Source organism: Trichechus manatus, unplaced genomic scaffold (assembly GCF_000243295.1).
Source record: "Trichechus manatus latirostris isolate Lorelei unplaced genomic scaffold, TriManLat1.0 scaffold00029, whole genome shotgun sequence".
NCBI classification, from domain to species: domain Eukaryota; kingdom Metazoa; phylum Chordata; class Mammalia; order Sirenia; family Trichechidae; genus Trichechus; species Trichechus manatus.
This window is the reverse complement of record NW_004443965.1, coordinates 6,520,998-6,547,402: the sequence shown is the minus strand read 5'-3', so window position 1 is coordinate 6,547,402 and position 26,405 is coordinate 6,520,998. Positions and strand designations below refer to the sequence as shown.

General features: G+C 42.2%; 1 protein-coding gene across 1 annotated transcript; it reads left to right on the top strand.

The window, feature by feature from the left end:
* Positions 1 to 246: 246 nt before the first annotated feature.
* F2R (coagulation factor II thrombin receptor) lies at positions 247 to 26,405 on the top strand. The gene is made up of 2 exons (XM_004374482.2): positions 247 to 651; positions 23,674 to 26,405. Exons 1-2 carry the CDS (start codon positions 564 to 566, stop codon positions 24,867 to 24,869), a joined length of 1,284 nt encoding a protein of 427 aa, XP_004374539.1. The 5' UTR covers positions 247 to 563; the 3' UTR covers positions 24,870 to 26,405.

Genomic DNA, 26,405 nt, shown 5'->3' with positions numbered 1-26,405 from the left:
CGCTGGCCAAAGGCACCCAGGGGAAAAACTGTCTCGTCTGGATTCCCCCGCCGGGCAGTGACCGGCCACCGAGACTTCTGGGGCGGGTCCGGCGGGCCGGGCGCTGACCCTGCAGGAGCCTGGACTCGCAGAGCCGGGCTGCAGGGTGGACGGCGCACCGAGCGGAAGGGAGGCAGCTCGGGGTCGCGGAGCCTCTGGGGCCGCTGAGCGGAGGCGGAAGGACCCGCGGGGGAGAGGGTGGCAGGCGGGGAACGGTGACCGGGTCCAGGCGCACACTCCGCGCAGGGGGGCGCCCTTCCCGCTTGCGAAGCCCGCCGCCCGCGCGCCTGGTCCCGCCCCCGCGCCCGGCGGAGCCGCCGCCAAGACACAGGGTCTCGCGGAGGGACACCGAGCCTTTTCCTCTTGCCTACACACAGCGAGCGCTTTCTGTCCCCCGCACCGACTGGCTGCTGGCCCCAGAAGAAGGAAGACGGAGAGGGGCGAGCAGAGCCACCCGGAGACGGCCCCAGCCTCCAGGAGCAGCGGCGCGGGGAGCCGCTTTGACCGCGCTGAATCTCCGGACAATGGGGGCGCGGCGGCTGCTGCTCGTCGCGGTGGGACTCAGTCTGTGCGGGCCCCTGCTGTCTGTCCGTACTCGGGCTCGCCGGCCAGGTGAGAGCTACCCGGGTTTTCCCTTCCTGCCACCTCCAGCCCCACAGCCGGGGTCCTCCGTGGGAATGAGTCCGGCGGGAGGAGGTGGGAGGCTGAAGGAGGACATCATGGGCTTGACTGCCTATGATCGGAACTAAATGGGTACACATTGCGTTTTCACCCAGAGAGGGGTGCCCCTGACTGCACCCCCTACTTCAGTTTCCCCCGGAAGCCAAACAGACATTTGGGTTGAAATCCAGAGTCTCCCCTGGTCATATCTAGGTGAGGCGTGCCCATTCCCCTTCGCAGACTCAGCCTTTGCCCCTTTGGACCCGGTTTTGGAGGATGCAGCCGGCCTGCGACCAAGTGCTGGATATGGGCAGGTTTCTCCTGTGGGATTCTACGGTTTCCGGTTGCGTTTGTTCATTGTGTGGCCTATTTTTCCGATAGCTCAGGACAACCCCTCAAAGAAGGGGTCTCACAGCGCTCCACCAGTAAACGTTTCCGTCTTTTCAATATGAAGGGGAGAAACACACCCACTGAAGTTTTGTTTGGTTGGATTTTTTTTTTTTTTTAACCTTGTACATTTTACAGGTGAGAAAAGTGGTGTAGAGAAAAGCCCAGTCTTTCGAAACTTTTAGTAGAGAATTTAGTACCAGCGGTCCCTGGCACGGACCTCGTACACAGGAAGTGTTCGAAGCGCCAGTGATAGGGCCATAGTAGTATATAGCAGCTGGTAGTGGTTGTTGGGAGATTTTCTATGTTTGTTATCCAAACAACCCATTCCTTCCAAGTGAGTTGAGGAAAGGTTTCCTCTCCCAAGAGCCAGGCTCCTTCAGACACTATTGGATCCCACTCTTTCTTAACAGTCTCTGATCTGCTGCAAGTTGCTTCATTTGTTTATCTCATAGAATATATTTCCCACTAACAGTGTATTTTTAAGTATCTGGCTACTTGACCAAATAAGTAAATGCATTTTCCTCTACCTCCACCCCCAGCAGAGCAGAGGTGATGTTTTCAGCCTACAAAGTCACCTTAGAAAGTGAGGGAAAAAAACTACTAAGAAAAACATTTCTTAATAGTCATAGTATTCTGTAAGCTTTTAACAATTTTTTTTAAATGCAGAAACAAATTCTAGCTGGTTTTCTTGTTATCCATGAAAAGGTGTGTGCTCAGTATCGACCTTCACACACACATACACACACATGCAGTGTAGATGCATCAGGATTAAGAGATGACAATGACGTAGCATTTTCTCTGTTCTACATCTTTGCTCAGGGTGAATCTGGAGGAGGTGCTTTTGGGAAAACAAAGAGCCCCAGAGAAGGGCCCAAAGCTTAGAGGCAACTTGTCTGTGGATAATACGAGCATTACCTCTGAGGGTGCTGGGAGAATGTGGGAACTCCTGAAAACTTGTGTATGGTGATATATGATTTCAGATGTCACTTTGTAACTTGCTCAGTTTTATTTTGGGACAGGCTCCTGAGAATACCAACTTTTGCTTGAGCTTTGCAGTGTGGGATGGAGAACAGGTTTATGCAAATGCTGCATCCACTGTAGCCGCCTTTCCTTATGTTTCTGGCCTTGGTTAGGGAAGGAGTTACAGCTTCCTGCCACACGTCTTACTTCCTTATGTAAGGGGTGGTGCATGCTAAGATGGCCAACACTGGTGTAGACAGACTCAGGAAGGACAGACAGACAACTGAGCAAACATTGGCTAATTTCTCTATGCTGGATTCTGGAGCCACTTTGGGTGAGAAAGATGAGAGAAGAAAAGGAGTGTGTGTTAAGCACCATATTCGTGTCAGACGCTCGTCCAGGAGACATTTTCACTTAGATTGTCTTGTTTTGCCCCGTCAAAAACCTTGTTAAGGTGGGTGTTTATCTCCTTTTTCTAATTCTAAAACTAAAGCTCAAGACAGTGTCTTACCAAATTGGGGGAGGGAACAGTGGGCCAGTCCTTGTGCCCCACCCTCCAACCTGCAGGCAATAAATGTTGCACTGTCTTTAGAGAGTTGTAAATCACTAATAAAATCAACTGCACTGGCAATTCTAAACAAAGTATGTGATAAAAATTCTCCAGGGGGCCACTCCTACTACCCAACAACCACCACCCTCAACTTGATATGCCACTGCTCAAAAAGAATGACATTGATTCTTACCTAGGATCACCAGGCATGACAAGCTGGGCTGTGAGAACCCAGACTATAGCTGTAAAAAGGGCCCTCCAGGGCTGGCCCTACCAACCTGCTTGAACCGTCCCACAGCACTCTCAGACCTTTTGTTCCGACTCATTCTGGCACTTCCTGCACTGTCACTAAAAATGGCGGGATGGCAGCGTCTGACCTCCTGTTGCTTCACAAGGGGGAACGAGAATCAAGATCAACAGCCCAAAGCTGATTGCTATGAGCCAAAGGTCAACAATACCTCCTCTCACCAGCCCTTTTTATCAGTTCCAACACCAACCATCACTCCCACAGCACTCTCTGCTTCTCTGCTGGGTTCGATAATTTGTTGCAATGGTAACACAGAATTCACAGACCATACTCACCATTATGGGGTTTATTACGGAAGTAACAGTTACAATTCAGGATCAGGAATTTTCAGGATACATTTTTTGATCAGGACAGCCTCTTCTCAGTCACACCATGGGCAGGCCTCCCTCTGGCCCTCGGCCCCCGGAGGGGCCTCTTTGGCCGGCCTGGCCTCTGCCCTGCTCGGGCAAGTGTTACAAAGCTCTTTTAGCTCTGCCGGTAAGTGCCCAGAGGCACCCCACTCTACCAGTAAGCCTAGGCCTGAAGGTGTTCAGCTTTCTTGCTCCTGAGTTGGCATCCCCACTGTAACCACCTTGCTTCATGGGCCAGGAAGCCCACTCTGCCATCTCTTGCCAGTCTCCTGGTTCAGCTGCCTCTGCTGCTGCTGTTTCTCTGCCACTCTTTCTCACTGTTTCTCGCCATCTCTGGTGTTACAGTTCTCTGTCTGTGTCTCCTGGGTCTAGGAGGTTCTCAGCACAGGGATTCCAGATCCAATGGACATGCTGCACTCCTAGCTCTTCTTTCTTGGTGGTAGTACCTCCCCCTATGTGCTAGGATTGGCTGTTCTTTTAAGCCTAGTAGGATGGCAAAACTGACCAATCCCCTCATTAAGGTTCCATACACCTTATGTCTTAGTTATCTAGTGCTGCTATAACAGAAATATCACAAGTGGATGGTTTTAACAAAGAGAAGTTTATTTCCTTACAGCAAAGTAGGCTAAAAGTCCAAATTCAGGGTGTCAACTCCAGGGGAAGGCTTTCTCTCGGCCTTCTCATCAGTGTTCCCCCAGGCTAGGAGCTTCTCAGTGAAGGGAACCCGGTCCAAGGACGCGCTCTGCTCCCAGCACTGCTTTCTTGATGGTATGAGGTCCCCAACTCTCTGCTTGCTTCCCTTTCCTTTTATCTCTTGAGAGATAAAAGGTGATGCAGGACACACCCCAGGGAAACTCCCTTTACATTGGATCAGGGATGTGACCTGGGTAAAGGTGGTGTTACAATCCCATCCTAATCCTCTTTAACATAAAATTACAATCACAAAATGGAGACCAACCATACAATTCTGGGAGTTATGGCCCAGCCAAATTGATACACACATTTTTGGGGGGACATAATTCGAACCATGTTACCTTATTTGCATGGTCCTACCCCAACAAGGGTGCCATGCACCTTAGTTACATTATTAGCAAGCTGTCCCGTTCCCTTGGTGGGCCATAAGCACCTCACCCAATCATTTTGTGGGAGTTACAAAGACTACGGCTAGAAGGGCCATATTAAGAAATACACTGCACGACAGTCGCTTTATGGGTATCTCATCTCCCCAGCTAAGATTATAAACCTTTGTTTATCCCCGTGGAGTCTAGAACAAATGTTTACTCCCCAGATATTTATTGAGAAATTCATATATTCATCAATCAGTTTACATTCCTTTGTAATTCCTTGGCTAATTTGAGATGACTTGCCTTCATCAAAGAAGGCCAGCATTCAAGAGTAAAGGGTGATGTTTGTAAGTTTTATAAGGATCTGGTGTCCAGTCCCTCATCCCAGACAGGGGGCCCTGAGGACTGGCCTCTGGGCCCCCCTGAGAACTTGGCCCAGCCCAGGGGCAGGTGCACAGTTCCGCGGGCTGCAGCACACGCATCAGAGGGCATGGTACTCTGAAAAGCAGTGTTGGGGGAGAAACCAGAGGACCAGTGTAAACAGAGCTTTGAGAGGATCAAGGAAGGCCCCCTGCTTGGCAAAAAAAAGTCCCTGTGAAGATAGGAGGGTAGCAAGTGGTAATAGAAGCTATGTAGCAAAGACTCCCAGGGTGGCACAAATGGTTAAGTGCATAACTACTGACAAAAAGGTTGGCAGTTTGAACCCACTCAGAGGTGCCTCAGAAAAAGGCCTGTTGATCTGCTTCCTAAACGTCACAGCCTTGAAAACGCTGTGGAGCAGTTCTGTTCTGCACACACGGGGTCGCCATGAGTCAGAATCAACTCAGTGGCAATTGGTTGGCTGGTTTTTGGGGTTTTTTGTTTGTTTGTTTGTTTGTTTTTTTAAGCGAGGGGCGATGTGACCAATTACCCCTCACAAGCAACTCAGATTTCCCATGATTGGGTGTCACAGCTGGTAGAGACAAGCTGACCTCCACCCACTAGAATGAAAGCTCCATGAGAACAGGGATTTTTGCTTACTTCTGTTCACTGTTGTATTCACACCCCCTAGAACAGTGCCTGGCATGTAGTAGACACTTAACAAATGTTGATTGGTTGATGATCACTATCTGGTAAGAAGTGATCAGAGCCACTAAAAATAAATCCAGGACCGCAGGCCCAGGTGCATTATATCCTGGGGTACCAAATTTTCAGATGTGAACGTGAAAGGGTTATCTGTGAGAAATCTGGGAGAATGGCAGTGTTCCAGAACACTAAGGATGAGCAACTGTCTTGATTTTCAAAGATGGGAAAGCAGTAAGTTCCGGAAAGTATAGCTGGAGGAATTTGCTGGCAATCTCTTGCAAATTTTTAAAACAAAGTAAACCATAATGAAAGCAGTGATACAAGTAGCCCACATAGATATGCTAAGACCAAACTACGCCAAACTTACTTCATTTCATTTTGGGGTTGTATTTCTAGTCAGGGAGGTTAGCGGAAAAGTCATAGGAAAAGTGTCTGCTCTTCCACCTGGTATTTGACAGTCTGGTGATACTAGTGTGGATGAGATGGAGAAAAGCAGCTCAAATAGATGGTGGAAAGGCTTCATAGCTGTTGATTAGTTACTTACTCTCTGCCTAGGAAGAAGTGGAAAGAAGAAGCTTGGTGCCGTTGGGGCCCTGCTTTGCCCTTCCCTGCAGAAACCTGTTGTCAACAGCTTGAATGAGCCCTGAGACATCCTATTTTGCTAGTTTGAATATAACTCCAAGCTAGGAGGGTTGGCTAAAATGTTAAATAATCAAGTAACAAAACTGACATTCCAAAAAGACCTCTGCGGGCCCAATGCCAAGAAGATGAACTTTAATTAAAATGGAATTTTAAATGCTTCCTTTTAGTTTAAAAAAAAAAAAAAAATTCAGCTGGGCTGTTACTTGTTGAGGCAGGCCTGGCTTAACAGTCTTCATAAGAACGAGCCACAAGTTTAGGGTGAGAGTACAGGATGGCATTGCCCCAGTAAGCTGCTAGGTTAGGCTCCAATGATAGACCACAGCTGTCCAGGTTCAGGGAGGTTATCCTGCTGTGTGCACAGTGCTTGGAATGCATAGCTCTGAGCAAGATAGGGTAAGAGTGTAGCATAGGGAAAGATCCATGGCGTCCCACCCAAACCTGCTCTTCGTGGGTTGAATGGCTTTGGTGAATTGTCCCCCTCCCTGTGCCCTGCCACCTGGAAAATGAAATGTTGGACTGAACCTTCTGTAAGAGCCTTTCCATCTCTGACTTCTACTCTGATGGAGTGGAGCATCAGTGGTAGAGGGAAGCTAAGAACCATGTTCTTAAGAGAAATGAGCTGAGGAGCAAGAGTTTAGGAGAGACAAGATTTGGGCTAGAGGAATGACTGGCTTTGGATCCTTGAAATACTTCCATATCCTGTGTAGTTTTCAAAGACAGAATCAGACCATTATGAGAATGCTTTGGAGACAAAGTTTGGTTTGTCATAAAAACATCCTAAAAGGTAGCCACCAGTGGGATAGATTGCCCTGTGCATACACGCAATGACTCTGGAGGGTGAAAGGGTTCAAGAATAGCTGGAGGTGACTGTGACAGAAAGGATAGGGTGGGAGATTCCATTTACTGCTCTCCTGCCCACAGGATCAAGCCCAGTTCCTTAGCAGGGTGTGAGGTGCTCCTCCCCTTGCAGCCTCTGTCCAGCCACCCCCTTATTACATATCCTCCATCTACTTCATCCAGCCCCACCCTCTAGTTCCTCCCTCAAGGAGCCATGCTTTCTCTGGCTTTTGTCCACATGCCATTCTCTCTGGCCAGAATGCCCTCCCCACACTCTGCCTATTCATGTTTAATTAAAAATTCTTACCCTATATTGATCACCTGTTATAGCCAAGACCCTGCTTAGGTATATTACACATACTATCTTATGTATTCCTCACAACAACACTTTGAGTAGACGCCATGCCCATTTTACAGGTGAGGAAACTGAGACCCAGAATGGTTAATTCACGAAGCTAGTGTATTTCCTATTGCTGCTGTAATAGATTACCACAAATTTAGTTGCTTCAAACAATATGAATTTATTTATTATCTTACAGTTCTGGAGGTCAGCAGTCTAAAATCTGTTTCACTGGGTTAAATCAAAGTGTTGACAGAGCTGTATTCCTTCTGGAGGCTCTAGGAGAGAATCTGTTTTGTTGCCTTTTCCGGCTTCTAGAAGTTGCTTACATTCCTTGGTATATGGCCTCTTCCTCCATCAAAGCTAGCAGTGTAGCTAGCATCTTCTCTCTCTGACCTCTGCTTCCATCCTTACAATTTCTCTCTATCTGATTGTAACTCTGCTGCCTCCCTCTTATAACCAACCCCCCCCCCCAAAAAAAAAAAACCAAAACCCGTGCCGTTGAGTTGATTCCAACTCACAGCAACCCTATAGGACAGAGTGGAACTGCCCCATAAGGTTTCTAAGGAGCAGCTGGTGGATTTGAACTGCCAGCCTTTTGGTTAGCAGCTGAGCTCTTAACCACTGTAATTACTTTGGGCCCCTTGTAATTACTTTGGGCCCACCCACATAATCCAGGATAATCTCCCTAGCTCAAGATCCTTAATTTAACCACATCTTCAAAATCCCCTTTGCCATGTAAATGAACATATTCACAGGTTTTGGGATTAGGACATGGACATCTTTGGGGGACCATTATTCAGCCACAGGCCTGTCTTCTCCTAAGTGCTGTTTTCACTACCACCTCCTGTGGAGAGGAAGCCATCCAGGCCCCAGCCCCTCTTAGTAGAGAAGCAACCCCACGGTGCTCCCCAGGACCCCTCGAGGCAAAGTCTGTGTTCTTCACTTGTTAGTCCAGGCCCTGGACATGGAGGTGTTCAGTAACCATTTATGCTTGGATTGTGGTATTCTGTTACTTTTGCTAACAGATGATGAAAGTGGAGCCCTGATGTCTCGGTGGTTAAGACCTCGGCTGCTGACCAAAAGGTCGACAGTTTCAATCCACCAGCTGCTCCTTGGAAACCTTATGGGGCAGTTCTACTCTATCCTATAGGGTCGCTCTGAATTGGAATTGACTCCACAGCAGCGGGTTTGATTTTCATTTAACAGTGACAAAATAGGCCTAGCAAGCTATAAGTAGATTCCTACTCATGAATATGCAAATTAATTGGACTTCACCAAGAGACCTTAACCCAAACAGAAAGACCCAAAACTGGACAGAAAGCAGGCCAAAAAATTCTATAAAGCCAGAAAGTCAAATTTCTTATGAACTGGCAAGTAATTTTCTACCCCAGTGTATCTTTGTATTTTCTTTGCCTGAAATACTCTTTAGTGGCTTCGCCTTTATTTTTATAGGCCATATCGGGATGGTGGGTTCTCTCTTTCTTTGTCTGCTCTCCCTTAATGTGAGGGATTTTTTTTTTTTTCCCAGGATTCTCAGTCCCTCTCAGGAATATTCTTTTTGTTTACATTTTAGGTCATTTCTGCTGGTTACCTTTCTACTCCTTCCCTTCATCTTCCTAATTCAGCATTTTCAGCCCTTTACGTCCCAACAGAAGAGTGTGTTGTAAATAGTCCTTGCAGTTTCTCAGCAGATCTGAATTTGCTCCTTTCCCAAAACGCTTCTGACAGGTCTCCTTCCCTGTGTCTTTTCTGCCCCTATCTTCTTCCTCCGTCCTTGTCAACCTCACAAACTGGAACTCAGCTCTGCTTTGAGCTAAAGTTCTGCGGAGACGGTGGAGTCACCAGAGCCCTAGATTTATCTTCCTGCTTGCCTCGTCTTGGGCAAGTGTTTTCTCTTTCAGATCCTACATACACCTCACTTCTCTCGTTGGAACTCCCTGTTAACCAATTTTAGGGGTACCTGGGTTCCCCCTTCTGCTGCGGATATTCACAAACGCCCTAGTAGTCCAAAGGGAGTCAGGAACCACAGTCTTCATTTATTTTTGACTGTGATGCTAATATTAAGGACTTCAGCAATTTCAGCATTCAGAATTTTCTGTTTGTTTCCCTATTTTATGGTTTCTTTTATTTTTCCTTTTTCCTTCTCTTGCCTATGCCTAGAACGGTCAGAGTAAATAGATGAGAGATTTTTCCCTAGGTACATGCATCCACTGCTCCCACATATCCTCACCGACATTGACCTTGTCATGGTAGTTGAAATACCCACCTTGGAGAAACCCTCCAAAGTTGAAGCTTCGTTTTCCCCATTCTAAGGCATCCATCATGGATTGAATTATGTCCCCCAAAAAATGTGTGTATCAATTTGCCTGGGCCACAATTCCCAGTATTTTCTGGTTGTCCTCCATTTTGTGATTGTAATTTTATGTTAAAAAGGATTAGGGTGAGATTGTAACACCCTTACTAAGGTCACATCCCTAATCCAATGTAAAGGGAGTTTCCCTGGGTTGTGGCCTGCACTACCTTTTATGTTGCAAGAGATAGAAGGAAAGGGAAGCAAGCAGAGAGTAGGGGACCTCATACCACCAAGAAAGCAGTGCCAGGAGCAGACCGCATCCTTTGGACCTGCGGTCGTTGAGCAGAGAACCTCCTAGTCTGGGGAACATTGATGAGAAGGCCAACAGAGAAAGAAAGCCTTCCCCTGGAGCTGATGCCCTGAATTTGGACTTTTAGCCTGCTTTACTGTGAGGAAATAAACTTCTCTTTGTTAAAGCCATCCACGTGTAGTATTTCTGTTATAGCAGCACTAGATGACTAAGACAACATCCAATCAAGTTTTGCCACTTAAAATGCTATTACAGGCCTTTATTCTTTATCTGCTTTTGAAAGACCTTGGCCTTTTGAATGACAGGAACAATCTATAATTTGCACTTGGAAACAAAGTTATTTAACTTTAAGAAAGGATATCATGCAGTCACTTTTTTCATATTTCAAGTCTATGATGAATTAAAAATCAGGTATTGCAGTATTGTAGAGGAGTGTTTTCTCATATTTTCTTTTATTGCTAACCAACAGTAAAAGGAGTAAGAAATACACTTTACATTGTGATACAGGAGATGTGGGTATATATAATATGTATACACAATAATGGTGTGTGTATAGTCTTGTGAAACTTTGGTTTCATATATATGTGTATATATATATATATATGCTTCATGCTGTGCATTCTGATATTTTCTACACTATTCTATTTTTTTAAGTGCTCGTTAACCCTGTAAATTAATTTCATGATAACTGCTAAGTCTTTATTCATGTTTTAAAGCATAGTGCAGCAGGGATGGTGAATTTTCCTACGGTTAGTGGAATTGAAGGCCTTATTCACTTTTCAAGAAGAGTTCCTCTTTCCTTGAAGTGCTGTTTATGATTGTTTTTATCATAGCTACAATATAATTTATTGGAGTTCAGGTGTAGAAATGGTTGTGAATCACGTGTTTGAAGAGATAAAGTGATATGATGTGGCTCAAAGGATGAGCTTTGGAGCCAGGCAGATCTAGGGTCAAATCCTTACTCCTCCACTTTCTAGCTGTGTAACTTTAGATTAGTTAGTTAGCCTCTCTGTGCCTCCAAGTTGTCACTTATAAAATGAAGGTTATAATGCTTATCTCCTAGAAATGTTAGAATTAAATTAGTTAAAGTGAAGTAAGTACCTGACACATAGTGGGTGTTCAACAAGTGTTTTGTGTTTTTCATATACCAAATCCTCCCTATTCCGCAGAAAGCTTTGAGGAGTTAGTATCAAATGAATTATCTAACGTAAAACTGTGTTCACACAAACATTCAATAACTTTTCCTTCTTCAAAGCCAAAACCTTTATCCTTAATTTCTAGTGGCAAGTAAATATGCATAAAATATTTATTTTGCTTTTTTTTTTACTTTTTATTATGAAATGTTTCAAATGTACACAAAAATTAAGAGCAGTATAATTACCCCCCATACCCATCATCCAGCTTCAGCAGTATTGAAACATGGCAATCTTCTTTTGTCTATACCTCCATTTCCCGCCCCCCCAACTGAATAATTTTAAAGCAAATCCCAGACATCCTATCATTTCATCCATAAATGCATCAGTATTTATCCTTAGAAATAAAACTGTTTTTCCGCCACATAACCACAATACCATTATAACACCTAAAAGATTTAACAATTCCTTAAAATCATCTAGTATTCATTCTGTTTTCAGATTTCTCTGATTGTCTCATAAATGCCTTTTTTTTTTTTTTTTTAAGGATAATAGTTTATTCTTAAAATACTACACAGGCAACTGGTATAAACCGAAATCTTGTAGAGTACTTATATGTGTTTAAAACATAAGTGATTTCTCCAGGATAAGGATAGAACAAATTGATCCATCTAGATCCATTGGTATCTAGATGGAAAATGTTTTGTCTTCACACAGAATCAGTCTCAAGTCTGAAGAGATTGCTGAAGAAAACATTTTACATCCGAATTACACTGTGTGAGGGTAACAATATATTATCAAAAAATACACCATTAACAAAGGTGCATTTAAATTTTATGATGAAAAAAGATGGCTTTAACCCTGTAGTAAAAACTAGTCAGATTATTGGTCATGTGAAAACAAATACAAACAGAAAATAATTCTCCTTGTTGAAAATAAGGGCAGAGGCTCCCTTCCTCCCCTGTTCTTTCAGAATTTACTTCAGGTAACTTGTCACTGTAAACGATTCCTCTGTCTCTTTGTAAAGTATATAAATCTAGGGCGTTAACCTGGCAGCCACCTCTTTAAAAACTATCACTTCAGGTAATTCTCTCCTACCTCCCAGTTTCCTGGAAGGAAATTAGCATAACTTCAGGTGTCCTGCCATAAAGATACTAGAAAATCAGTGACTTTATCTTGAACATGATGGATTGTATTCACTTAGCTCTGTAAGGTCTGATTCCATTCTGGTTTTGCAGTCTCTTTAGCTGATTACCTGTGATGCATCACATTCTGGTTTAATACTGATGCAATAATAAAACTTTTCTTTCTCTTCTGTATTTGTGGAGAGGTTTTCTGGGTTGGGAGTGGATTTTGTTTTAAATTATATTTCTTCAGCAGTCACCAGCATGTTTTTTGAATATCTTCCCATGCTTGGAAAATTTCCCACATTACATGTTCTGCCTCCCCATGGAAGACGCTGTATTTCGTTCTTCCAGTGTCCTTCGTAGTTAAGGTGCAGGGTGTGTAACCTAGAATTTTCAGTCAGGTGCATCTGCATGACTTTGATTTGGAAATCAAAGGAGGAAGTAGGTGCCACAGAAAATAGAGCTCTTGGAGACGGCAGAAAAGGTGTCTGATTTTTTTAGAGGCAGCAGTGGCAGATTTCTGTTCTCCACACTTGGAAGGTATTTTAGATTATACTTTACTGTTATTATTATATTTTGCTCACTTAGAGAAATGTTTTTGTGTATTGATCTTGACAAAGGCAACATTGGGAGAACTCCCACATAGTCAACTTGTCATCTACAAATACTGACTGCTTTATCCACTTGGTTCTAATTCCTAAAACTAATTCATTTTTCTTGTCTTATTACTTTGGTGAAAACCTACAGTGCTATGTTGACTATTACGAAGACAGAGAACATCCTTGATTTTGTTTCTAATTTTAAAATGAGATGGTTTTTGTTTTGTTTTGTTTTACATTTTTCCAGCAATTTATTATGAAAAATTTGAAACATACAGCAGTATTGAAAGAATTTTACAGTGAGCTCTTGTATACCCATCACCTAGATTCTACCATTGACATTCTACTATACCTGTTTTATTAGATACCTACCCATCTATCCGTTCATCAGTCTATCCTATTTTTTGGATATATTTCAAAGTAAATTGCTGACCGGTACACTTCTCCGTAAATACTTCAGCAGCAAATAATTAGAGTTCAATATTTGTTTACAGTTTTTTCTTTAGACATATAGATTATATACAATGAAAGTCACAAATCTTAAGTGTACATTCAGTGAGGGTTGACAGATGCACACACCTGTGTAACCCAAACCTCCATCAAGAACATTACCATTACCATGGAAACTGCTTTCATATCCCTCCCAGTTAACTCCTTTCTGATTCCCTAAGCGGCAACTGCTTTTCTGATTTTTCTCCCTCCCATAGATTTGTTTGCCTATTCTAAAACATCATATAAATGGAATCATACCATAGATACTCTTTTACTTAGTGTAATGTTTATGAGATTCATTCATGTTGCTGTGTCTATCAGTTGTTCATTCCTTTTTATTGCTGAGTAGTCACATTTTCATTTTTAATCATATTGCCAGCATCCCTTAGCAATTTACCCTCTTATTCATAATGAAAGTGACCTTTTTGTGTATCCTTACCATTATTGGCTTTTATTAATCTTTTTTATCTTTGCCAGTCAGAAATATGAAAAATAGCGTTCCATTATTTTTACTTCAATTTATTTCATTTTTAGTGACAGTGAATATTTTTTCCTATCTTTGTTGGCCATTTGTGGGGTTGTGTGTGTGTGTGTGTGTGTGTGAATTTTCCTGCTTATGTTCTTTGTTTATTTCCTAGTGTTCAGTATTTTTTTTCAGTGAATTGTAATTGTTCTTTATATTTTAGGGGTTAACGTTTTATGTTGCAAATATTTTTTCAAGTTTGCCATTTCTCTTTCAACCTTATTTATGGCACTTTTCTGTATGGAAGTTTAAGATATTTATGTAGATTTGGTTTCTGTTTTTCGCCAATGCCTTCAGTGTAGCTTGGAGTTCTTCCTTCAGTACCATCAGTTCTTGATCATAGGCTGCCTCCTGAAATGGTTGAACGTCGACCAATCCTTTTTGGTACAGTGACTCTGTGTATTCCTTCCATCTTCTTTTGATGCTTCCTATATTGTTCAATTTTTTGTCCATAAACCAAAACCAAACCACTGCCGTTGAGTCAATTCCAGCTCATAACGACCCTGTAGGACAGAGTAGAACTGACCCACATGATTTCCAAGGCTATAATCTTTGTGGAAGCAGACTGTATAGCAACTTGAGGCTTGAATTTTTTTCCTCAGTTCTTTCAGCTTGAGAAATGCTGAGCGTGTTCTTCACTTTCGGTTTTCTATCTCCAGCTCTTTGCACATTTTGTTATAATACTTACTTTGTCTTCTCGAGCTGCCCCTTGATATCTTCTGTTCAGCTCCTTTACTTAATCATTTCTTCCATTCACTTTAGCTACTCTACATTGAAGAGTAAGTTTCAGAGTCTCTTCTGACATCCATTTTGGTCTTTTTTTTTTTTCCTTCTTCCTCTCCTATCTTTTTGAAGCCCTTTTGCTTTTTTCATGCATGATGTCTTTGATGTCATCCCACAACTCATCTGATCTTTGGTCATTAGTGTTCAATTCGTCAAATCTATTCTTGAGATGGTCTCTAAATTCAGGTGGGATAAACTTAAGGTTGTATTTTGGCTCTTGTGGATTTGTTTTAATTTTCTTCAACTTTGACCTGAATTTGCATATGAGCAATTGATGGTCTGTTCCATAGTCACTTCCTAGCCTTGTTCTGACTGATGGTATTGAGCTCCATTGCCTCTTTCTACAGATGTAGTCAATTTGATTCCTGCGTATTCCATCCAGCAAAGTCTATGTGTATAGTTGCTGTTGTATGTTATTGAAAAAAGGTATGTGGTGCGATGGACCACTTTTGTATGGCCTTTCTCGCCATGGTTTTGTAACTTCCACCCAGGTGATTGGGCAGCACTGTGCAAATAAGGTAATTGTAGCCCACCAAAGAGATTAGTCAATTTTTCCATCCTGATAGGCTTAAAATGAGCCATGCTGCAAGTGGGAGGAGAGGATCTTACCACAACCAAGAAAGAAGAGCCAGGAGTGGAGCTCATCCTTTGGAACTGGGATCCGTGCACTGAGAAGTTCCTGTAACCAAGAGACAGAGAGAGGTGTAACACTGAAGATGGTGAGAGGTGGTGGCAGAGAAACGATGGCAGGAGAGACCAGCAGGAGACGGCCCACAGAGCAAAAAAGCTGAGTGCCTTCGGGCAGGAGCCTTGCTGGCGGAGTAGAGTGCCTCCTTGATGGAGCTAGGTTTGCCAACCCATGGAGCTAGAGCTGAGTGCCTTCTGGCCAAGGCTTACTGGCAGACTGGGGTGCCTCTGGGCACTTATTGGCAGAGCTAAAAGAGCTTTGTAATACTTGCAGAGGCCAAGGGCCAGAGAGAGGTGTGCCTGTTGGTACGGCTGGGAAGAGGCTATCCCAATGGAAGAACTGTATCCTGAGCATTCCTGAACCTGAATTGTAACCTGTTACTTCCCTAATAAACCCCATAATTGTGAGAATTGTCTGTGAGTTCTGTGTGGCCATTACAATGAATTATCCAACCCAGTAGAAAAGTAGAGAGTGCTGTGGTAGAGATGGTTGGTGTCAGAATTGGTAAAGATGGTGGAGAGGGGAGGCATGTCTCACCTCCACCTCATAGGAATTAGCCTTGGGCTATTGATCTTGATCTCCTTTCCCCCTGTGGAATTAGAGGAGGTCAGATGCCGCCCCCATGCTATTTTTACAAGGTATTTGCAATGAATAAGTCGTTGGTCTTGCAAAATTCTATCATGTGATCTCCAGTGTCATTTCTATCACCAAGGCCATGTATTCCAACTACTGACCCTTCTTTGTTTCCAACTTTCACATTCCAATCACTAGTAATTATTATTGCATCATGATTGCATGTTTGATCAATTTCAGACTGCAGAAGTTGGTAAAAATCTGCAATTTCTTCATCTTTGGCGTTAGTGGTTGGTGTGTAAATTTGAATAATAGTCGTATTAACTGGGCTTCCTTGTAACATAAATGTCTTTTAAGAGTTGGTTTGTGAAAACTAGGATTAAACAAGGTCCACCATTGCATCTGATTGACATATCTCTTGAATCTCTTAATTGGTAACTATTTCCCCTACCCCAGATCTCTTTTTATTGCTGTTTATTTGTCAGAGGAATTAGGTCATTTGTCTTACTGATTTTTCCACATACTGGATCTGGCTGACTGCATCTTGCAGGATTGTTCAACGGGTCTTTTTCTTTTCTGTAACATGGTAGGTAGATCTAGAAGCTTTATCAGATTCAGGTTCAGTTTTTTGCAAAACCACATCAGAGATGGTGCTATGTACTTCTTATTACATCACCTCAAGATTGTCTTTTTGTGAGGTTAAGATGGCTCAGTGGATTCAGGTGTTGCCAGCCTGATTCATTCATTATCAAGTTCCCCATCAGCCTTTCCCCTAATAGTTTTAGCAGCCCTTGATGAGCATGAGACTGAATCCATGATTTCATTAAGAGCTTTCAAATGATTGATTTTCTAAGTCTGTCATTGTTTCTGCATTTATTAACTGGAATTATTTTATAAAGAAAACTTTTCCTTATCAACTATTTGGTTTCCTTGAAATATCGTTTATATAGAAAAGGCGGGGTAAATGCTTGTCTCTTGCCTTTGTTTACTGGTTTTCAGAATGTGTGCCCTAACTTCCTGCAAAGGTGACCAGTAGGTTTTATTTTCCTTTGAGTATCCATATGAACTCATGGATTTTAACATATGTGAAGGATTTCAATTTATTTCAGTCATTATTCTTTTGATGATCAAATTGTTGCATCTTTGGCCAGTAGGAGTGTTCAGGTTGATTCCAGAGTCTTTTTGACCTAGTCCTAAAATTCTTTGAAGATGTTCAAGGCTCATCTTGTGCATTTCCTCCCTCAGATCTAGAACTGGCCATTTCTTTGAGGATCCCTAGTTCTTTTCATTGGAAAATGGTGTGTTTGAATTTGAGGGAGTGGAACATTCCGCTAACTCTACTTTTTCCCATTTTGATGGAGTTAGTAATATTTCTACTCTTTTTCATCTTCCCCTTCTTTATTTCTCTTTAACCCGTAATATTGTTTCACTTGTGGAGAAGTACAAGGCAAAGTTCTCCTGCTCTATGTGGAAATGCAGGCAGGGTCCTGGGACTTCTGCTTTGTTAATTCCCAAAAACCATGAGCCCTGTAGAGCTGAACTCTGAGTCAGAACCAAAGCTGGCGTGTCGTGGGTTGCTGACTGGCATGCCATACATCCCAGTATCAAATGAGACCTGAAAGATCATCTGGTCATCCCTCTACTTCCAGGTCAGATCCCATCAAAATCAGAAAAACCATTGCCTGACTCACTAATTTTAGAAATCCCCAGAGTTAGAGAGTCCATATTTAAACTATTAGTAATATGCTGTATTCAATAACCAAACTACTCTAAAGCCATTTAGAGAAACCTAAAGCAAGCAAACCTTAGCAAAAAGTATGAGAACTGATTTTGGAACCTGAGCTGGATTTATATGTGTGTAAAACCACAGCTTAACAACAAAAACACAGATGAATTACGAGAGTTTTTGGCATGCTGACAGGCACTTTCTCCTTGACCTATGAGTTGTGCTAGGGCCAGAGGAAAAAGTAAAATACTCAAACTTGAATTTCAGCCTAAGGGGCTTGAAAAAGTTGGAAATATCTAGTTCTGTCTTTTTGCTGGTTTGCTCTTTCTTTGGTGCTGGTATATATATATATATATATTAATTCTGACTTTAATTCTACAGAAATCAGAATATCAAGCCTATGGTCGCAAAAGAAAGGTAACACCTTAGGCAGTGATATTTAATCAAGGGATTATGCGTTCCTCCTGGGTGGGTATAATGTTCCTCTCAGTGGGTATAATGTTCCTGTCATAAACCATGAACAATGTACTGCCAGAGAAGGCCTAACCAGGGAAGAATATTTTGAAAACAAATAGTTGTTGCAAAGTACTAAATGTGGAGTAAGCCTAATGCCAATTTTGTTTTCTGACCTAGTGATAGTATCTAAGAAGCTTAGTTATGAGTACTTAGTACTTTTCAAATTGTATTACTCCTCTAGATAGTGTCTTGATTCATATATATATATATATATATATATATATATATATCTACACATATATATAAAAGGAGCCCTGGCAGTGCAGTGGTTAAGAGCAGGGCTGCTAACCAAAAGGTTGTCAGTTCGAATCCAGCTACTCCTTGGAAATCCTATGGGGCAGTTCTGCTCTGTCCTATAGGGTTGCTGTGAATCAGAATTGACTCTACAGCAACAGGTTTGATGTGGGTTTTTTTGGTATACATATATATACTTTTTCCCTCCATGCATCACAAAGGCCCTTAATCTGGCCAGGCTGCCAAAAGTGCAGAAGAGAATCGCATGTGTTATTTCAAGGTTCCCCTAAGTCAGCATTTTTAAGGACTCATGTCATTGTGGAATTAAAATGCCAGAGCCCATTCATCCTTTTCTTTCTGCTCCCACACATTCATTATGTCCTTAAGTAGCCTTCATTCCTGGGCTGTTGGTACCAGTGTCAAGTCTCCATGTGACTGGGTCAAAGTGAATCCACAGTAAGTTAGATACATCACAAAAGGAAGAAAGGAATACTTCCAGAAAGGACTGTGAACTTGAAATTTGACTTACATCTCTGAATACTGGGACTGTATATAATTTACAACGTATTTATGCCCCTCATCATGCTGAAAAACTAAACATAACTAAATAGGAGACAAGAGGAGATTTAGATTCCATTTTATTTAAAACGATTGGGAATGAGCAAATGATTGAGTCTAAAAGTGAGCTACGTGGAAGTGGGAGGAGAAGGAAAAGAATTTCTTACATTGTATTAATTTTTATAGTTTACAGATTGAGTGCATGTCCTATTTCACATAGGATGCTTCCCACTGCCAGATTTTGTAGGCCAGTGTGGTACGATGGATCACTTTTATATGGCCTTTCTCACCATGGTCTTGTTAACTCCTACCAAAAGACTGGGTGGGACTGTGCAAATGAGGGCTTGTGGCCCACCAAGGGGATTGGATAGCTTTCTAATAATGTAAATAAGGTGCATGGCACCTTGTAGGGGGTAGAACCATGCAAGTAAGGTGTATGAAACTCTAACAAGGGGAATGGTCAGTTTTGCCATCTCGCTAGGCTTAAAATGACCCATCCCAGAGGTGGGAAGGGAGGATCTCACCACCTTCAAGAAAGAAGAGCCAGGAGTGGAGAGCAGTCTTTGGTCCTGGGATCCTGGTGCCGAGAACCTTCTAGATCCAGGAGACAGAGAGAAGGAACTAACGTGGAAGACAGCAAGAGATGGCAGCGCAAGATGGCAGGAACGAGGAGATCAGCTTGAGATAGCTGCAGTGGACTTCCTGGCCCACAGAGGAGGAAAGCTGAACACCTTCAGGCATGAGGCTTACTGGCAGAGCTAAAAGAACTTTGTAACACTTACCTGAGCAGGGCAGAGGCCGGGCCGAGGGGTGCGAGGCCAAGGGGCCACAGAGAGGTGTGCCTTTGGGCACAGCTGAGAAGAGGTGGTCCTGATCGAATAACTGTATGCTGAGTGTTCCTGAACCTGAATTGTAACCTGTTACTTCCCTAATAAACCCCATAATTGTAAGTATTGCCTGTGAGTTCTGTGTGGCCATTGCAGTGAATTAGTGAACACAGCAGAGAAATAGAGAATGCTTTGGGAGAGATGGTTGGTGTCAGAATTAGTAAAAAGGCATCAGGATGGAGGCATGCCTGACCTCGGGTTCATAGGAATCAGCCTTGGACTGTTTGTTATCTTGATTCTCCTTCCCCTTGTAAAGTTAGAGGAGGTGAGACACCACCCCCACAACATTTTAACAGCCTGACAAGTCCTGGAAGAGCCAATACTAGAATACATATCTGTGACTAAAACCTAATTTAAGGAGTGCCTGCCACATACAGGGCACTGTACTGGAGACTTAGAGATTGACAGAATGGTTCTTACCCTTGAGGAACAATCTAGACACATATCTATATTTGGAGACTCATCACTGGAGACATGTGTCATTTCCTTGTGACAGATCTACTGCCAGGCCATCCCTTCATTACTTTACAGAGGCAATTTGTCTTCCACTTTTCACTGCCAGGCCCTGAACTACCATCTCTGAGTTGGTATTGCTCTAGCTTTGTTCTTTGTTTTGGAAATAGATGCCAATCTATTATAGTGTGTTTTCTAATTCCAGAATTTCCATTGGTTCCTTTTTTTTTTTTTTAACAGTTTCTTTGATGATGTTTCCTATTTTTTCATTCATTTCAATGAAATATTTTCATTGCTTCATTGAACACAGTTGTGATAAATTCTTTAAAATCCCTATCTGCTAATTCCAATGTCTGGGTCATCTTGGGGTTGGTTTCCACTGATTGTCTTTTTTTCATGATTCAAACGATTTTGGATTGTATCCTGGACATTGCTGGGCTGTGAACACTCTGAATTTTGTTATATCCCTCCAAAGAGTGTTGATGATTTTGCTTTAGCAAGCAATTAATTTGGTCAAACTGAAAACTGTCTCTCTTGAACAGAAGCTCAAGTCTCACTTCATTTCTTTTATTTTTAGCACAGCTGATTTAAATCTTCCCCATACCTGCATGGTTCAAGGATCATCCAAAGACTAGGGCAAAATTTACCTAGAATTTGGGGCTCCGCCTCTCTGGCTTTCCCTTTTCTGGGATTCTCTTCTTACTCTCCAGTGACTGTGGTTGCCCTGAACTCTGCCACTGGCTCTTCAGGCCAGAAAGACTGCAGGTTTTCTGAGTTTTAGCCGTCCTATGTGGCACTGACTTGGCCTTCTCTCAGGCTGAAATATATAGAAAACAGGAAACTCACCGAGTGCCATCCATTCTTCCAAGATCACTCTCACCTCTCCACCCTACCCCGTGAACCTAAGAGCCTTCAAGTCATTGATTTTTTTCCCTAGAGTTTGTAGTTTTTATCTGAGAGATGACTGGGTCTGGTAGGACCTTATAGAGCCATACCGCAAGTGGAACTATCTCTTTTACAGGATTATTCCTCTCTATGTAAGTTTTCATTTGGAGTGGTTCTATTGTTGAAAAACAAAACCAAAAGTTTGGAAACTCCCTGTACTTATACAACTTCCCACCCATTTTTAAATCTTCTATCATTATTTCTAAGTGATCTGCATGTCCAGTCTTTGCTGTGAACATTCTCATTGATAGAGACCTCTCCCATTTTCCTCTGTGGTTTATCTCCTCCCTCCTCAACTTCCCAGGATTCAGCAAAGGCTCTTTGTCCATGTCTCCTCAATGGCAGCATTTTACCAGAACTCCTTGAAAAGAAAAGCTGGTTGAATTCCAGCTACTAAATGTTGCATTTCTTTGATGAATATTTTAAATGGATATTTTTCATAGAAGAGGGTGATACAAGGAGAAAATTAGGAACTGAGTCTTTTGACATCTGGTTGATACTCAAAAGAGCCTGGTTGGACTGGCGCCTGCCTTGATGCATGTAGCATTCTAGCATTGAACTGAGGAAGGCTGTCTGCCTGGTGTGGGTGTCCCAGAACATCTACTGCTCTGCTGACCTGCTGGTGAAGGAGACGGGATGATGACTGAGAGGTGGTAGGTGCATTGTGGTTGTATTTGGAGATAACCTAAGAGACTGCAGTTTTGACCTAAATATGGTGAGAGACTTGAGGCATTCCACTATATAAACAAGAGTCCCTGAGTGGTGCAGATGATTAATACACTCAGCTGCTAACCAAAAGTTTGGAGGTTCAAGCCCACCCAGAGGATCCTTGGAAGAAAGGCCTAGCAATTTACTTCCCCAAAATTCAGCCATTGAAAACCCTGTGGAGCACAGTTCTACTCCGACGCACTTGGGGTCAACGTAAGTTGGAATCAACTCAACTGCAACTGATACTATGTAAACAAACTAAAGATAATAAAGGAAGATTACTGTCACATGACACATGGATAATGGCCATGGAATTGGGAGCCCGGGTCTTGCTTTGAATTTGCCTCTAGCTCCATAACCGTTAAGAAGTTCCCTCAAGATGAAATGGAATGGTGGGTAAATTGCCTCCATGAACAATGGCCTCCTTTGCCATAAGACCAGAAGAACTGGATGGTGTCTGGCTTCCATTACTGAATGTTTTGATCAAAGATTCTAAACACTCTCTCTTCACTTACTGACGTGGTTAGGTTCCAAAGACCAGATTGTTATGCAAAATCAGCATTATGTGAAAATGGAGGATGACTACATCAGATCACAAAATGGAGGATGATTACATCATTACGTAACTGCCAAACCACTGAGGCTCATGGTCCAGCATAGTTGACACATAACCTTAACCGTCAAAGCACCTTGGCATTTGTTACTGCCAGACATACATCACTAATATGCAGAATAGTCAGATAGTATATTTTTACTGTGTTGTAAATGTGAACTGTTGGATAACAAGATAGTCAATAAGCGAGGAGAAGGTGTAGAAGAATTCTGATCAAAAGGAAGAAAATGCAGAACATAATTTCGAGTTCTCATAGAATGCAGACTTTATAGAGCCGTTGAGGCTGGATGAACTCCCAAAACTATTGCCCTGAGATAATCTTTAAACCTTAAACTGAAAATATCCCCTGAAAGCTTCCTTAAGCCTAACAGTAGCCTAATTAGTAACGAATGCCTGCCTTGAGCATTGTGTTCTTTTAAGATCTATCTATATGGGATCAAACTGACAACAGCAACTCAAAAGATAAGATGGGAACGTTAGGGGGCAGTGAGTTTATGTTAATGGGGGAGGAACAACTCAGAAAAGGAAGGTGAGAATGACTGCACAACTTGAAGAATGTAATCAGTGTCACTGAATTGTATGTGTAGAAATTGTTGAACTGGTGAATGTTCTGCTGTGTATATTCTCAACAACAACGTAAAATAATAATAAAAAAAAAGAAGTCTCCTCAACTTTTTATATGGATTTTTCCGTTGGAAGGGATGGATGTCATGGATGGTTGCAAACTGAATAGAGAAATGTGCATGTGGAAGTATATGAAGGAGAGAGAAGAAGGTCAAGTGCTTGTTAAATAAGCTGCAAGTGATTTGTTGGTTATAGATGGTGGCTGCCCTGGTGGCATAGTGGTTAAGAGCTTGGCTGCTAACCAAAAGGTTGACAGTTTGAATCTACCAGCCACTCCTTGGAAACCCTCTGGGGCAGTTCTACTCTGCCTGTAGGGTTGCTATGAGTTGAAATTGACTCGACGGCAACAGGTAAGTATAATAAAGAAAGCACTGGTTTTTTTCATCATGTCAGGTGTTCGCGGCCTTTCTTGATGTCTTCAGGTACACCTCTGAAAGTCTGTCATTCACCTTCATCCCTCTGAGGAACAGAGTTTTAAAAGTGTTTACTTGTGTCAGAAAAAAAGTGTACAATATTTGGAGTTAGCAATTTCTCTAATAAAGTCTGTAATCCATTGGCACATCCCCTGCTCTTTGCCACCTGCTCTCCTAGTAAGAAACAAAAAATAAGCAAAAGTTAAATGAACTTTCTACTCATCTTTTTTGCCTTTTCAATTTATTCATTTTTAATTTTATTTTTCAGACTCAAAAGCAGAAATTGCTACTGCAGTACCCCGCTCATTTCTTGTCAGGAGTTATGTTGGTGATTTTGAAAAAATCTCACACGAGGAGTTTGAGGAGAAAAATGAAACCAAGTTACATGAAGACAGATTAATCTCCGTCAATAAAAGTCATCCTCTTCAGAAACCACCCTCTGTGTTCATCTCAGAAGAAGCCTCAGGTTATCTGACTAGCCCCTGGCTGACTGTCTTTATCCCCGCCATTTACACTGGTGTGTTTGTAGTGAGCCTTCCTCTGAACATCATGGCCATCGTCGTGTTCATCGTGAAAATGAAGATCAAGAAGCCGGCTCTGGTGTACATGTTACATCTGGCCATGGCAGATGTGCTGTTTGTGACTGTACTCCCCTTTAAGATCAGCTATTACTTTTCTGGAAGTGACTGGAAATTTGGGTCTGAAATGTGTCGCTTCGTCACAGCAGCGTTTTACGGTAACATGTACGCCTCCATCATGCTCATGACAGTCATAAGCATTGACCGCTTTCTGGCTGTGGTGTATCCCATGCAGTCCCTCTCCTGGCGCACCCTGGGGAGGGCTTCCTTCATTTGTCTGGCCATTTGGGCTGTGGCCATCGGAGCGGTGATGCCCCTTGTCCTCAAGGAGCAAACCACCCAGGTTCCGGGCCTCAACATAACCACCTGTCATGATGCGCTCAATCAAACCCTGCATGACAGCTATTACACATATTACTTCACAGCCTTCTCTGCTGTCTTCTTTTTTGTGCCGTTGAGCATTTCCACAGTTTGTTATGTGTCTATCATTCGATGTCTTAGCTCTTCCAAAGTTGCCAACCGGAGCAAGAAGACCCGGGCTTTGTTCTTGTCAGCTGCTGTTTTCTGCGTCTTCATCATTTGCTTTGGACCCACGAATGTCCTCCTGATTGTGCACTACTCTCTCCTTTCTTATAATTCCTCAGTGGAGGCTTTCTACTTTGCCTACCTCCTCTGTGTCTGTGTCAGCAGCATAAGCTGTTGCATTGATCCCATGATTTACTATTATGCTTCCTCTGACTGCCAGAGGTACCTCTGCAGTATCTTATGCTGCAAAGAAAGCTCTGATCCCAGCAGTTACAACAGTAGCGGGCAGTTAATGGCAAGTAAAATGGATACCTGCTCTACTAACTTGAATAGCAGCATATACAAAAAGCTGTTAACTTAGGAAAGGGGACTGCTGTTAGGTTAAAAAGAAAAGATGAAAGAAAAGCAGATACCCTGAGGATTCTATCAGTCCCTGTAAATAAGTGTTTACTTCGTCATCTAAAACAACAAATGTATTATTTGCATGCCTCTTTCTTACAAGAGTGATTGCGCATATATGTTTGTTCACAGGAAAAGATAACAGGAATAGAAGACAGAGTTATTCAGAGGGAGTTTTGCCAATGCTACAGTAATAGCTGAATGTTACTTTTTTATATATATTTAGGTGATACATATAAATATATGCAGTACAGTATAGAATAGGCACTTTGAAAACCTCTTTTTCTCAGAGAATATGGGAATAATCTCTGATTTAATACGCAGAGTCTAGGTTGCTCAGGTTTAGTCCTGAACACCTGAAGATGTTTATCAGTAGTGACAGATGTCATAGTTGGGACTTATACGGCTTTTGCAAATAAGTATATTTTGAAATTGTTCAACAGCAGTGTTTAAGTTATTAAGAGATAAGACAGTACTGTCTGTGTGTAGAAAAAGCTCTAGTGTTTTTTATTTTAAACATATCGAAGTCTGAATTCTGAAAATTATTACAACAGATGAAAAACCCTCTTTTTGGCATGCACAGCATTTTTGATGTTTTGCACGTTGTATGTGTAAACCAAGAATGAGCATACGTCCACTTAGGGACCTTAGATTGGCTTTCGGAGACACCCACCCTTGGGAGTTGCGCTTGTTCACCCTGCTCGGTCTGACGCAGGATGCCAAGCAGCAGACACACACAGGGCCTTGTCAGGAACCCTCCAGCTGGAGATGCTGGCAGTTTCAGCTCAGCGTCCCAGAGAGCAGAGCGCTGGGAACCACCACATTCGCTCCACTCTCCAGGTGTTTCCCCCCAGGGTTGGCTGTGAACTCAACATGTTTATTAAAAATTGGAAGTGATATCCTAGGAGGTGATGAACATGAAAGACTTCTCTACCTTTTTTCAGAACAAACAAAGAAGGAGCATTCACTTCCAGTAGTTACCCTACAAAGGTCAGTTCTCACATGGAAACACTATGGCGCAAACATGAGAATTTATAACAGCATTTCTAACCCCACAATGAGTATCAAGTACACAAAAATCCTCACTGATATGACAAAATAATTTGAAAATTAGGTTGCAATGTATTTTTGTTTTCCTTACGAAAAAAAGGAGGCATTTGTTAAACGAAAAAAAAGGAAAATTGCGAATGTTTACCTATTTAAAAGAGCAAACTATTTCCAAATACCATAGAATAATTTACATCAAAGTAATATAACTGTACTATAAGTTGAAACACTGATTTTATTAATTTAGTTACTATATTCATTTCATCCGAAGCAGTGGAATTTCATTGTTATTGTTTATTCAGTCTATACATATTAAAATACCTCTGACTTAATATGACTATTATTACTGTACTATCACTCTGTACTTATAAAATATTATGTCACTGTTTTTATGTTCTCTCTTTTTTAAATTTCTTGTAGCCTATGTTAATAAACTTGAAAGTTTGCTTCA

Coding starts and splice junctions, on each gene's coding strand:
- F2R (XM_004374482.2), top strand. CDS start 564: ATGGGGGCGCGGCGGCTGCTGCTCGTCGCGGTGGGACTCAGTCTGTGC. Junction 652..23,673: donor TACTCGGGCTCGCCGGCCAG/GTGAGAGCTACC, acceptor TTTATTTTTCAG/ACTCAAAAGCAGAAATTGCT.